This window comes from Maylandia zebra, linkage group LG1 (assembly GCF_041146795.1).
Source record: "Maylandia zebra isolate NMK-2024a linkage group LG1, Mzebra_GT3a, whole genome shotgun sequence".
In the NCBI taxonomy this organism is placed as follows: domain Eukaryota; kingdom Metazoa; phylum Chordata; class Actinopteri; order Cichliformes; family Cichlidae; genus Maylandia; species Maylandia zebra.
This window is the reverse complement of record NC_135167.1, coordinates 18,311,524-18,324,953: the sequence shown is the minus strand read 5'-3', so window position 1 is coordinate 18,324,953 and position 13,430 is coordinate 18,311,524. Positions and strand designations below refer to the sequence as shown.

Below are 13,430 nucleotides of genomic sequence, written 5' to 3'. Positions count from 1 at the left end.
CAGAAGCTCAGATGTTGCACCAGCTTGAAAAGACTTTCTGGAAAACACTGGGAAAAGGTTTCATCTGCAGCTAAAAACACCCGTGGCCTCAGCGCCAGGATAAATGGCACGGCACTGTTTGTGTACCAAACAACCAATCGGGCGACCATAATGATCCTTTAATGTGTCAGCTGCACATTTGACCTCTCAATCTGTAAGACTTTATGTTGCTTGGTGTGTTTAGTTATGATAGTCTTCTATACCATAATAAATAAGGCTTCAAAGTGCCTATAGTTTATATAACATGGTAAACGGAGCTGAATATTCTCAGTGATAAATGGCCTACAAATGTAACCCATCGATTTTCAAATCTGTGTCCCAATGGCTGGAATTTCCATTTGGTAAAAGGCACGAGTATAAACTTTTATGCATCACTAACTTGACACAAATTCCAGTGACAAAGTGATGCACACAGTTTGTGCTACTGCAACCTTACAGAGGAGCTTCATTAGCTTGTGTTGATGAGGTATGGCTCAGTGGGTTGAACATATGTTTCTTATAGCTACGTCCCAATTCAGCGGCTGCGCCCTTCAAAGGCCGACCAGAGCTGCTGCTAAATGAGGCGGCTTAGCCTCTCGTGTGCTGCTTCTGTTGCCTAGCAACCATGACACTAACAGGTAGTGATGAGCCCACAGCCGGTGGCACACAATGAAACTTGGGATAAGGTGGGCTATGAGGGATGCGCTCAGCATATCCTTGAAAGCCCGGGAAGAGGACACATTTGTAGGTCACTTTCGAGGGAGCCTTCGGATGTGAACGGCCCTCGGTGTCCTGCTGTGATGTAATCGAGCTGGTCTTTCCCTCAATACATGAAATCATCGCGTTATTAGCTGCATTTTATATTTGCTCTTTGTCTAGTATTAAAATTAGTTTGATCTGAAACATGTGACAAATTGGGGGGGGGGGGGTTGTGAAGAAATGACGATGGGATTTTAAATCTAAACTGTGAGCATAACTGAGCACGTTAGTTCTAGCCAGGTTAAAAACAGCTACTTCCTTTGTAGTAAACCTTCTGCAATGTACAGATTTGTCCTGGAAAAGATGCTCTTATCATCAAAGTAGCTCTTTTTCAACATGAGTCTAACTGGCATTGATTTTGTAATAATCACTGTTTGTTTTTTGTTTTGTTTTTTTACAGGTTTAACTTCATCTACAACTAACTCAAATGATCAGAAGTACATGCGGCCGTCTCTGTGAGTGCGTCCCGCAGTGTGGAGAAAAGACTTCGCCTCAGCACCATCTTTCACAAAACAAATGCTTGTCATGTCAGGTATATCTGCAGACCGGAGGGGTGTTTATACTGTTTAAGAAGACTATGAAAATGTCTTCTTTTTTTTTTTTTTCTTTGTTTCTTTTTAACCTTAAGAGTTGTTGTAGTCTGCAGGTTTGTATTCCAGTGCGTTAAAAATCTGATTTTATGTCCTCTCGAAGGAGGCCAGTGTTTGATTAAACAAGCCGAAACGTTGAGTTTCCTGTTGTTTTAACCTGTAACAATGCCGTGTTTTCTTTTATTTTCTTTTAATAAAGCAGTCTTTTGAGTACGTTTTTTATAAAGTGCAAAGAGCAGCCGTGTCTGTCTGACTTGTTTTTGAAGTTTCAATAATATGCTACATTACATCTGTTGCTGTTCAGAAATACAAATCAAAGACGTTTTGGAGAAGTCAGCAATTTTTGTGATGTAGGCTGAATTAAAAACAACCAAAAACTGGTAAAGTGACAGCAGGTGCCATTAAAATCTGGGATCTAATTTGAGGAGGTCAGACAGAAATGTGTGCATCATTGTGGTTAATGTATGGGGAAAATGCTGTGCAGTCAGTGATGCTCTCCTAGGCTTCCCCACAGCCACATCCAGCTCTGGGCACTCATTTGGATTCAGATCAGGTGACTGACTCAGCCAGTCGAGAATGTTTCTCCACCTCTTCCCCTTCAGCTCTTTGGGTTTTTTTTTTTTTGGTTTTTTTTTCCTTTTCCCGCTCTATTTTCAGGATCATGATCCTGCCGAGTGATGAAATGCCTTCCAGTGCCAGTGCCTGAATTCTAATGTGGCTTAATGCAAATCAATGTATAGAAATCTACATCTGTCTTGTTTCTTCCACCAGCAGTGAGATGATGAGCAATGTCTCCCACTAACAACCTGTTGTAGTGCTTCAAAGATTGAAGGTGGGAAGCTTTGGCTCCCTAAATGCTCATCTTCCCATCAACTATGTTTGCATGAAAGAGTGGCTCTCCAGACTCTTTCATGCCTGTCACATGTGCTCTCATCTGTGAAGAGATCAGAGTCCCAGTGGCAGACCTGCAGTTCTGAAGTGCTTTGGTCTACATTTATCAAGCCAGTCCCACTAAAGGACATCAGGCCCTCATACCATCCTCACGGAGGTCTAGTTCTGATAGTTTAGTAAGGTATATGCACAGGTATCTTCCTAAAAGTCATTATCTGGCTCGTGCTCCTTACACAAACCAGCATATACCAGTCCTGCTGGATTGATGCCCCACTGGGGCTCGTGTGTGTGTGTGTTTTTTTTAATAGTGTATTTATTTGATACAAGTGATCAGGATACACGTTTTTCAGGTTGTACTTGACAGAAACGGTGTGTTTGTTCCTTCATTCAGATAATTTCTAATTATTTGCCCACAGCTCAGCTTTCTGATGTTCATGTGACTGCAGACATGAGTAATCATAATAATATAAATGGATGCCATAAAAAGACAGGAGAGGATGTGCAGGTTATAGAGACATGTTTTATAACACATGCACTTTAAAAAACACCAAAAAAAAAAAAAGGAAAATCATTACAATGCATTTTGGGAATACTGTGGATTTTCGACTAGAATTAGACAGCATGAAAAAATCGTAACCACTAAAAAAAGCTTCAAAAACATCTTATACTTAAGGAAATTCCTCACCATAGCTTAAATAAATGGTAAGAGCCAGGAACCACCCACAGTAGTCGATTAATTCGATAACATTTTTATCATGGAAAAACTGACTTTTTGATTTGAGACTTCATTTTCATTATATTTGAAAAATACTGGAAAGTATTGGTCAAGTTTATATTTTGAAAATTAAGTTAGAGTTCTATTCTAATTAGCCCAGATCTCAGCCAACAGGTTTTAATTGAACAGAATATCCTTGTCATAGTCAATAAAGGTTTAGCCCCACAACACAGTTTCTTTTTCTAGGGTTTTTAAACTTGTGGCATGTGTTTGAGATTATGGTTAGCACCAAATTATGTAGTCTGCACCAGATCTGCTTTTAAATAGTCTTAAGCGCTTGAAATAACAGGAACCGGACTTATTTTGTGTGAATGGGTGAACAGTGTGTGAATGGGTGGATGACTGGATGTGTAAAGCGCTTTGGGGTCCTTAGGGACTAGTAAAGCGCTATATAAATACAGGCCATTTATTTTGATTTGTGTACTTACTTCACCTCATCAGGTTTCCTCTTGGAGGTGGCCCTGAAAATGGCTGACCATGTCTTTATACAAGTTGTTCAGCAATACTAGCTATATCTTTAATATGCTTTCTTACCTGGCTGCTGTAATAGATTTATTACCTAATCACCCGAAAGCTAAAGAGGTAAAAATATAATAAAGTAAATCCCTGAAATCAGATCCTAAAAGTTTGGTGTGAATATTATAGTCATGGTTCAGTTCTGCCTGACAGTCTTCACTCAGGGCCAAACTACAAGCGTTAATAACGTCATTTATCCGCGACGCATGGTGCAAGGCCATGTCCACGCGTGTTATGAAAGTTCGTGTCAGGTTTCTGTAATGGCCACCACCAAACGACCACAGGACGAGTGCAGCAGCACAGACGAGAAGAAGAAGAAGAAGAAAAAGAGCGAGAAGGAGAGCCGCGAGGAGCCGGCGGAGCTCTGCGCAGCCGTAGAAGACGAGCAGGTGAAGAGAGCCGTCACGGAGGCATGGAGCCGCAAGACTACCTACAGCCACGGTCAGTGAGAGGACCAAAGTTCAGCTTCAGATATTTATCTGCAGCTGTTAATCAGTCTTCAGAAACCTGCAGCTTTGACGCGGCTGTTATAGGTGTTTTACGGGAATTTGTTGGGAGATCTGCTTCAATCAGGAGCAGCAAATTTGGAATAAACCCTCTCTGACGTTAGAGAGCTACGTGATAGTGGACACTGCAATACATAACAGAAACAGTTCCTACTGTAACATTTTTTTACTATAACCGGAGTGGGGACCTGCATGCCCTCTCCCCATAGTTGTCAAATCAGTATCTTGTAATACAACAGTACGCCCCCTCTCTTCCTGCTTTCCTGTCTAACATTTGCTATAATAACTAATATAGGCAGAAAACATCCCCCCAAATTAAACTTTAATCATTGTTCTGAAACTGTGCCCTCACAGATTGTAAAGACCCCCCAGATAGCAAGACGACAGTGAATTGATGTTGATTTTCCATGTTATGGTCAGGGTTGAAATGCCACTGTTGTAACAACATTGAAATACTGTGGTAAACCGACGGTCTTACTATAGGGACGTTGTAATAACGTTGATTTACCGTTGTTTTTTTGTCATTGATATTTGATCTATTTGTAGTCGACCAGGTGACAAAAACAACGTCGAGAAAATGTCGATTTATAGTTGACCATCATTCCGCGCCGGTCACCATCAAAAAGCCATTGATTTGTAGTTGAGCGTTAAATTGCATTGCAACTGAGCGGGTATAAAGTACCGGAGAAAGAAGATTTATTGTTCTTTTGTTATCAATGATTTCTGGTCTAGTTCACCAGCTTTAAAACACCGTGTCGACGAGCAATTTATGTATAGTTGACCGGGAAATTAAAGCAGCGATCACTTGGACAGTGGCCGTGGTCAGTGTAGTATTTTAAGTTTCTGTCTCTCTTCTAAAGAAAATCTTGCCACGTTTGTTTTTCCCATTTCTTAACTTTGCTGTTTACACAGTTTCCTTTGTGTGTGTGTGTGTGTGTGTGTGTGTGTGTGTGTGTGTGTGTGTGTGTGTGTGTGTGTGTGTAATTATTGTGCAGGCGATCTGGAGTTGGACTGCCAACCGTTCCCTCACTGCATCTTCAGAAACTTCATCAGCAGCCAAGCCTTTGCAGAAAACCTCAAGAAAGAGCTGCTGGAGCTAAACTTCCATGAAAAATCAAACGACCTGTATAAATTGAAACAGGTTTTTTTTTTTCATTCATCCTCACACTGATTTATTCCAGTGTCTTATCATTTGTTTTTTATTATTTGTTTTTGTTGTCCCCACACAGTCAGATGATCTGAAGAAAAGAACAGAGCCACATATCGCAGGGCTGAGGTAACAAAATAGTTTGAATTCATTTGTGTTATATGTGTGTGTGAGCTGTCAAATGGGCAGAAAGCTTTCATTTATGAAAATCAGAAGCCTTGATTTTTTTCACATTTTATTATACTCGTCTTCTTGTTGTCATATTATTTAAAAACTACGACTGAACTTCCAGCTCTGAGTTGGAGGGGGCAGAGTTTAAGATGTTAAGATTTTCACTGGGAGTGACCCAGATGGGTCCTGACTATAACAGGATTGGAAACCAAGTTACAGAGGCAAGGCTGAGATGGTTTTGGACATGTGCAAAGAGGAGGGGTAGTGGACGTACTGGACGAAGGATGTTGAATAAAGAACTGCCAGGCAAAAGGAAAGGAGGTAGAACATAGAGGAAGTTCACGACTGTAGCAAAGGAAGACATGCAGAAGGTTGCTGTGACAGAAGAGTGTGTTAAAGTGAGATGGAGGCAGATGAAGATAAAAAAAAATCCAAAAAGGAGAATGGCAAAAGCAAAGAATGACAATGAAGAGGACAAAAACAGAGAAGAAGGCAAAGAAGATGAAGACGAAAAAAGAAGAGGATGAAGGCAAGGAAGTGGATGAAAAGAAAAGGGCGTGCTTAAAGGTGAAACACAAGCAATATCAAATCACAACGTGGCGCATAAAATGTTTTGGTGCCTAAAAAAAAAAAAAGAAAAAAAAAAAGTGGCTAAAGGAAAATGGGTGAACTGGACTTGGGTACCCAAGGCTTATTGACTCGAGTGCTTTCTGACCCCTCAACTAGAGCAGGGCGATATGACCAAAAATATTTATTTATTTATTTATTTATTAACCTTTATTTAACCAGGAAGATCCCATTGAGATTAAAAACCTCTTTTTCAAGGGAGACCTGGCCAAGATAGGCAGCAGCAGATGTCTCACAGTTACAGAAATTACTCAAACGCAGGCAGCAACAACACACATGCAACAATAAGTGAAAGAATACAAATAAAATAAAAAATAAAATTCAAATAAAAATAAAAAAGTCAGTTAAAATGACAATCAATCTAATTGAAACAGTTACATGTTATGGACTTGGCCTCAAGGAGTCGTAGTTTAGATTTAAAAGCACTTAATGAAATGAATTCAGTCATTTATCACGATATAGATTTGAAAATTTACGATAACGATATAACTGACGATATAATTGACACTAGACAAAATACTTTACAACTCCACAATTTTATTAGTGCAAAAAAAACCCCATCAATGTATTTTCACTTAAACAAGCAGCTGGTTTTTTTACATTAAAGTTGTATAAAAACGTAACAGTGCAAATGCAAATTCCTTGCTGACAGTTTAACCAAAATGCATTTCCAGTGGAAATTGGCCGACATATCCTCAGCATAACCATCTATAATATCCACAAAACTTAAAAAGAGCTTATACACATGCAATACGGTATTATATGTTGAAGCACAGTACGTATCACTCCGCGAGGCTCCTGCCTACGGTAGCCGTAATGCTCCAACAATCCATCAAGCGGTGCGGGTTCATATCTTAGCAAAGTCGCACTAAAACATTTGACAGATTTTCGAGCGCCGTGTATCACATAAAATCGTTTTGAGGTCAGTAAACACAACCAGAATTCATACATAAGGCACACGGGATTATAAGGGGCACTGTCGATTTTCAGAAAAATCAAAGGTTTGATTTTAAGTGTGCCGTATTTACCAAAGAACACGGTAATAACGACGGTCCGCTAGCACGCTCAACCAAAAATAGTGTTTTGTGTATCTGACGGACGCAAGCTAAACCAGTTCCACACCACTGTCGTTGCAGCATTTTTACAAACCAATTCTGGTTCATCCGTTTCATTCAACGATCCGCTTTCACCCTTGTCTCCAACGCCGCCGTGCCTTTTTCTCTATGTGCGTATGAAAACAAAGGCACTGCGCATGCGCGTTTTACCCATATTCTATCGCGATATTTCATTTTCTTGTCGTTGCCCAACATTATCCCGGTATTACCGTGAACGGTATGATATGGCCCAGCCCTACCCTCAACCTTAATACTGCTCGCTATAAAAATGTATCCGTACGCACAGAGCATCCTGATCGATGGTGGCCTCACCTCGTGTCAGAGGTCTTGTGGAATAAAGGCCTCTGACAGGTCAGAGTTGTGTTTGGTGGCACAAAGCAGATGTGGACAAAATTCATCAGGTAGTTTTAAGTCACAGATCCTTTTCACAGCTGGTGTTTTGAGCTTCAAAGCAAGAAAATTAATGAGGACTTCATTAAGTGAGCCACCTTCAGGGTCCTGGCATTGTTCATGTTGGCTCGCAGATTTACCGAGACTAAAAGAGGTACTTTTGTATTTGTATCCAGCTCCATATTGATATTGTTGGACTGTTGATGGAAGGATGAGAAACATTCTGAAGTTTATTTATCAGGTCCAGCAGGTGGAGCCAGAGATTACAGATGCCCTCGTAATTGGTATATTACATTTAGTGATGATGACTGAAACGTCTTGCGAATATTTGGACTGTTTGTTAAAGCAGGAAGGTGGTTTATTCTTTAGTTTCTACTACAGAGCTGAGGCTGGCAGTGAACACAAGGCTGTAAGTCATCGGAGCAGAGTAGAACTCAGGGCCAAACTACAAGCCAAAATAGCACAATCCAGTGTAAACCTTTCTTCTTTGAGAAATAACGTGCTGCTTTCTTCTTATAATTATGATAAGCTGTCTACAGTGAATCACTTACATGTGCTGGATACATATTTGTGAGTATATGCGCTTTACCTGCTGAAGAAGTGCAGCACTGGGGAATAAATACAGTAATTACACAGTAACGGCCTCCCTCTGTGGTCATCTATTATTTATGTCTTAACAAAATGTCACAGAGGGCTTTCAGGTAGCTAAACAATCTGTCCGTGTGGTGAGAGTTACAAATTTTAAACGGCGTTTAAAGGTCACGGCCAGGTTTTCACAGTGTGCCCGTTTCTGTACCACTGTCTGTAGGGCAGCACTGTTTGGGCGTTTCCGGTCCTGGCTTGGGGAGGTTCTGGGGGTTGAGCTGGACCCCACTGTGGATATTTCTTGTGCCAAATATGAATATACAGGTGAGATTAGCTCAGTAGGAAAACTGTTACATTGTGAGCTTCTGTTTTAGTTATTGTCTGTCTGTCTTCTTTCTAGATGTTCTTTTGTGCCACGATGATGAGTTGGAGGGGAGGCGTGTTGCGTTCATTTTGTATCTTGTGCCCCCGTGGCAGAGCAGCGACGGGGGAACCCTCGATCTTTACACAACAGACAGTGAGTGTCCCACTGTGTTTGCGTGTGCGCGTGCGTGTATTCTCTTACACAACAGAAGTGTGTATTTCATTTTTGTCGTCAGGTAATTTGCAGCCACAGAGCATAGTGAAGCCACTCGTACCCTCCTGGAACACACTCGTGCTCTTTGAAGTTTCTCCAGTTTCCTTTCACCAAGTAAGAATAAATATTCTTGTTTTTACTATTTCTTTGAAAAGGCTGCGTTTGGAAATCACACTGTTTGGGGTTTCTTTTTTCTTCAGGTGTCTGAAGTTTTGTCGCAGGACAAATGTCGGCTGTCTCTGAGCGGCTGGTTTCACGGACCTTCTCTGGAACGTCCTCCTCGCCACACAGTGGCTCCCGTCCAGAGGAATCCGCACTTACCGAGAGATGTGGGTGCTATCTTGTGGGAATATCTCAAAAAATTTCGGAAGAAGAATTTTATACGTTTTGTTTGATAAATATAACATATAATTTGCATGATTCTCAATCAATTTACAGCTGGAGGCATCTGTTAGCTTAGCTCAGCATAAAGACTAAGAGAAACCCATCTGGTGCCAACAGTCATGCCATGTTCAAAGTCCTTTGAATCACCACTTTTTGACTACTCGGATTCTTAGTTTGAAATTCAGCAGGTTGTCTTTGCCATGTTTACATGCCTCCATTGACTGGCATTAACGAGCAGTTGAGCTGGTGTACCTAGTGGCTTGTGAGTGTACATTATAGTGTTATGAGAGCTCTGTATGCAAATCTAGCTATCTCCAGGCTCCAGTGTAAGCTTTTTTTAATCAGTTGTGAGCATCAGTTGATTTCTTATAATGTCAGATTGTTCCTCTCTTGGACGGCCTCCTTGCCAGCTCATGTGTTTGCTGTTTGTGTTCGTGGCAGGAAACGGTGCTGCTGGAGTGGATCAATCCCATCTATTTGGACATTTCTTATCAAGAGCAGATTCAGGAGAACTTTGAAGACAGCTCTGAAATTCAGCTCAAAGGATTTCTCAAGGTAACTTCTAAAAACTCTTTTCCACCGACGCAGTACTGCAGCTTTTTTATTCAGAACGGTTTTCGGACATTGCACCATAGAAATGCAATTCCCAAAGCTGGAAATTCTTATTCACAGATGATTTGCAGATGAAGCACGCATGGTTTTTTTTTTCCACACAGAAAGTACCTCAGCTTTAGCTACACAACACTGAGTAATGAGGTAATTTCCAAGTATCCAGTGTGCACTGCTTTTCAAAAAGGCATCAGAGCAGAGCTGGAACCGGTGTCGTGTCTTTCCCGTGTTCATTTGTTTCCGCTGAGTGATTATGCGTTTGTCTTCAGGAGGAGAAGTTCAAAGAGGTGAGTGAAGCACTTCGGCTCTCTCAGATTGAGTGGAAGAAGAGAGGTCCACCCAATAAGAGGTGAGTATGTTTGACTCTTTAAAGTAGCACTCTGTATTTAAGATTGGCTAATAATCTGTGTGCTTTCAGGCGCTATGAAGCAGCTGCTCTGGACTCGCTGCCTCAGTGTGTGAGTGCATGCTGGGAGCTGCTTCATTCAGAAGCGTTCTTCCTGCTCCTCTCCAACTTCACTGGCCTTCGATTGCACTATCTTTGCCCGGCTGACGACGAAGAGAATGGCGATGAAGAGAAGGATAAAAAGCAGCAAGATGATGGAGAAGCCACGGGGTCGTCAAATGAACCATCCTCAGCAGATGTGAGCAGAGAGAAAGGTGTGCATCGCTGTGAGTGCTTTCATTCAGCCGCCGCCGCTGCTGCTGTTCGTGTGTTTTGACCTCTGTGTATTTTCAGAGCCGAGCACCCCTTTGTGCTGTGGGGAAGTACGTCGATGGTCTCATGGCGGCTACACCCTGTTGCACGATGGAGAGGCAGCGCGGGCAGAATATGCGCTGGACCTCGTTTTGCCTTTCGGCTGTGCCGGTGAGTTCACACCCAGGAGAAGAACGAACTGTCGGACACCAATGTGACTGTACTGAACTTTTAATTCTCTCTCATAGGCTGGCAGTCAGAGTTTGGCGGCTTCACATGTTATGTCGCTAATGAAGAGGATGAGGAGGTGAGTGCTGATTAATGTGACATGTAATCGCACATGTGTGGATGTTGCTTCGACAGTCATCATCATCGCTTTCTTTCTTCACAGCTTCTGACTGTCTACCCAGAGGACAATTCCCTCGCACTCGTCTACAGAGACAAAGAGACACTCAAGTTTGTCAAACACGTCAACCACAAAAGCACCTCCGAACCTGATGGCAGCTCCACCTGCAGAGAGTTTTATGACTTTTCTTTTGTCTACTATGAATAAATATGTATATAAATACATAAGAGTGTGTGTGTGTGTGGGGGGGGGGCATTTACACTGGCTGATGAACTCCACTCACTCCTCTCACTTGTAAATATATAGGGATGGAGTCTTGGTTGGATCTAACCACCAATGATGGGCAACATGCTGTGTAATGCCAACCAAAGCTACTTTGACTTGTGTGATGTTACTGACACTTCAGTTTTTTAGTTATTCCAAGAAGGGGGAATTTTTTTTAAAAATGTGTATTTTTAGGCTTTTTAGTCACTATTGCAATAGGACAGTGGAGAGAGGACAGAAAAGCTGGGAAAAAGACACGCACAAAACAACCTTGGTGTACATTTTAACCCAGGCCTCTGTAATAGTCTTATGGTATAGGGGTCACCTTAAAAAGTTACTTATATTATTTGTTAAAGTTGTAGAAATCTGGAAAAGTATGAAAATGGCTCTCCTTGCTTTATTCAGAGCCAGTCCCCAGCATAGCGTATGCACCTGGGCTGCATTCAGGCCTAACAAAACTTGACAAAAACGGTTTTTTTTTAAATAGAAAAGCCGTAGTTATGATGGCGCTACTGCGTCTGAAAAGTAATGCCAACTTGTGTCTCAAACCTGCATTCTTTCTAATGGTCAGCAGGGGGCGACTCCTCTGCTTCCAAGAAGACTTCAGGTTGTATTCACATTTATGAGAAAAAGACCCTCGCCCCCCCTCACTCTGTGACCTCAGTAAACGCTTTTATGGGCTCAGTTGCTATTTTCAGGTCATACAGAATGAAACATGAAGTTCATCTTGTGAATTATGGTCATTATTAGAGTTATAAAGGAGCATAATCCAGCAAGCATACCATGCTAGCTGGCAGGGTATTAACAAGCATACCAACTTCTTAATCACAAGTTGTGATTGTGCAGTAACCCTCATTTTAACAGTTAAATCCACCATGTGCTTGTTTCAAAAATGGTTCAAAAATAAGACGGCGACTGCGAAAATGCTCATGTTGAGGCTTCAGGACGGGAATTCACAAAACCAACACATGGCATCAGAGTGCCTTTATCAATCTTTTATACTGTTTATGTATCCATGCTGTTATACTTGTCAAGCATGCGGGAGCTGATTCATCTTATTCTTCTTTTTGTGGACATCCAACATTTAGGCGTGTTACCTTCACCTGACTGGCTAGAGTAAATGTACAAGAATCCAAATTGTAAATTTCCTGACAGAGAATCTTTGGGGGCTGTTCACTTTTGTGTGTTACCTTTTTAATATGGTAGGGTTTAAATAGACTTCTGACACACACAAAAAAATGAGATAAAACATTTATGAAAGCTCGTTGCCCAGCGTTGTGCATTGCTTGAGAAAAACATTTTAAAAACATGACTAAAAATAAACTTTTCACAACGTTCTTAGATTAACTGTGTCGATTATGTGGTCTTATCTGATCTTATTATCTGTGGCCTGCCTGTGTCTGGAAGAGGAGTACCACTCTGGTTCCTTAGAACTTGCTAAAAGGGTTATTTTAGATTATTGTTTTTTTTACCCTAATGATGCCAAAAAAGCCACCATTTATTTACAACACAGGAAATCATTCCTGTACAACTCCTCCATCTAATACACAGTACACACTGCAATAGTTACACCCTTTTGCACATGCTCTACAGTAAAATAACAAATGACAAAGTTTCACAGGTTACAGTTAAATGTCAATCATATACATTTCACCTCTGTAATATTCTTGATATTTATAATTGAGCAATTTTGTATATACTCGTGCTATTTGTAAACTTTGTAATATATTGTATTATTTAATTAGTTTAGTCTGTTACTGTTATTGTCTTGGAGCAACTGTAACCCACATAATTTCCTTAGGGATTATTAAAGTATTCTGATTCTGATTATCATTTCTTTAACTAGCCTTCAGGAATAGTTCTCCAGGCTTTTTGATGGACTTTCAAAGCCATTTTGTTTGATCCCACACTGCTTCAATTCACTGCTTCAAGGTTGAGGTTTGGGCTCTGTGGAAGCCAGTCCATTACTGATAGTGTTCCACTGTGTGTTTTCTATACACGTATGCTTTTACTGCATCAGCAGTGTGTTCGGGATCATGCAGAAAAATGAAGATGCTGCCAATCAGATGTAATGTGTGCCACAAGGCTCAGTTTGCAGGCCTTGATTGTTTTTGTTATACCTGCTCTCTCTTCAGCACATTTTGAATGCTTTTAAGGACATTCCTTATCACTGTTATGCAGATGACATTCTGTTATATACCTCTTAAGCCCCAATGTGTTTCTAAGTTACAGAGATCGCATAGGTGCATAGACTCTTTTAGAAGCTTGATGACTGACAATTTTATCCAACTTATTGAAGAAAAACATGAATCCTTGTTTGTGCCCCTGGCAGATTTGTGTCTAAAATATTGGAAACTATGCCACATTTATTAAATCTTTTATTAGGAACCTTGGGGTAACTTTTGATGCAGCTTTCACTTTAGATGTTCACATTAAATCTCTGGTTCACTCTTCAATAGTGTC

At 41.0% G+C, this 13,430-nt stretch overlaps 2 protein-coding genes across 2 annotated transcripts in view; both read left to right on the top strand.

Moving 5' to 3' along the window:
- The window catches only part of nudt21 (nudix hydrolase 21), a 4,773-nt gene extending 3,168 nt beyond the window's left edge, over positions 1–1,605 (top strand). Inside the window, exon 7 of the mRNA XM_004543049.6 lies at positions 1,178–1,605. Coding sequence (XP_004543106.1) covers positions 1,178–1,199 — 22 coding nt within the window. The 3' untranslated portion in view covers positions 1,200–1,605. The remainder of the gene's footprint in view (positions 1–1,177) is intronic.
- A 2,129-nt stretch (positions 1,606–3,734) lies between these two features.
- ogfod1 (2-oxoglutarate and iron-dependent oxygenase domain containing 1) lies at positions 3,735–10,930 on the top strand. Its single transcript, XM_004543048.3, has 13 exons — positions 3,735–3,990; positions 5,051–5,196; positions 5,285–5,331; positions 8,314–8,414; positions 8,491–8,607; positions 8,690–8,781; positions 8,868–8,996; positions 9,493–9,606; positions 9,930–10,009; positions 10,079–10,320; positions 10,400–10,528; positions 10,606–10,664; positions 10,749–10,930. Exons 1-13 carry the CDS (start codon positions 3,756–3,758, stop codon positions 10,908–10,910), a joined length of 1,653 nt encoding a protein of 550 aa, XP_004543105.2. The 5' UTR covers positions 3,735–3,755; the 3' UTR covers positions 10,911–10,930.
- The last annotated feature ends 2,500 nt before the right edge of the window (positions 10,931–13,430 follow it).

Coding starts and splice junctions, on each gene's coding strand:
- ogfod1 (XM_004543048.3), top strand. CDS start 3,756: ATGGTGCAAGGCCATGTCCACGCGTGTTATGAAAGTTCGTGTCAGGTT. Junction 8,782..8,867: donor CTCCAGTTTCCTTTCACCAA/GTAAGAATAAAT, acceptor TTTTTTCTTCAG/GTGTCTGAAGTTTTGTCGCA. Junction 10,321..10,399: donor AGATGTGAGCAGAGAGAAAG/GTGTGCATCGCT, acceptor GTGTATTTTCAG/AGCCGAGCACCCCTTTGTGC.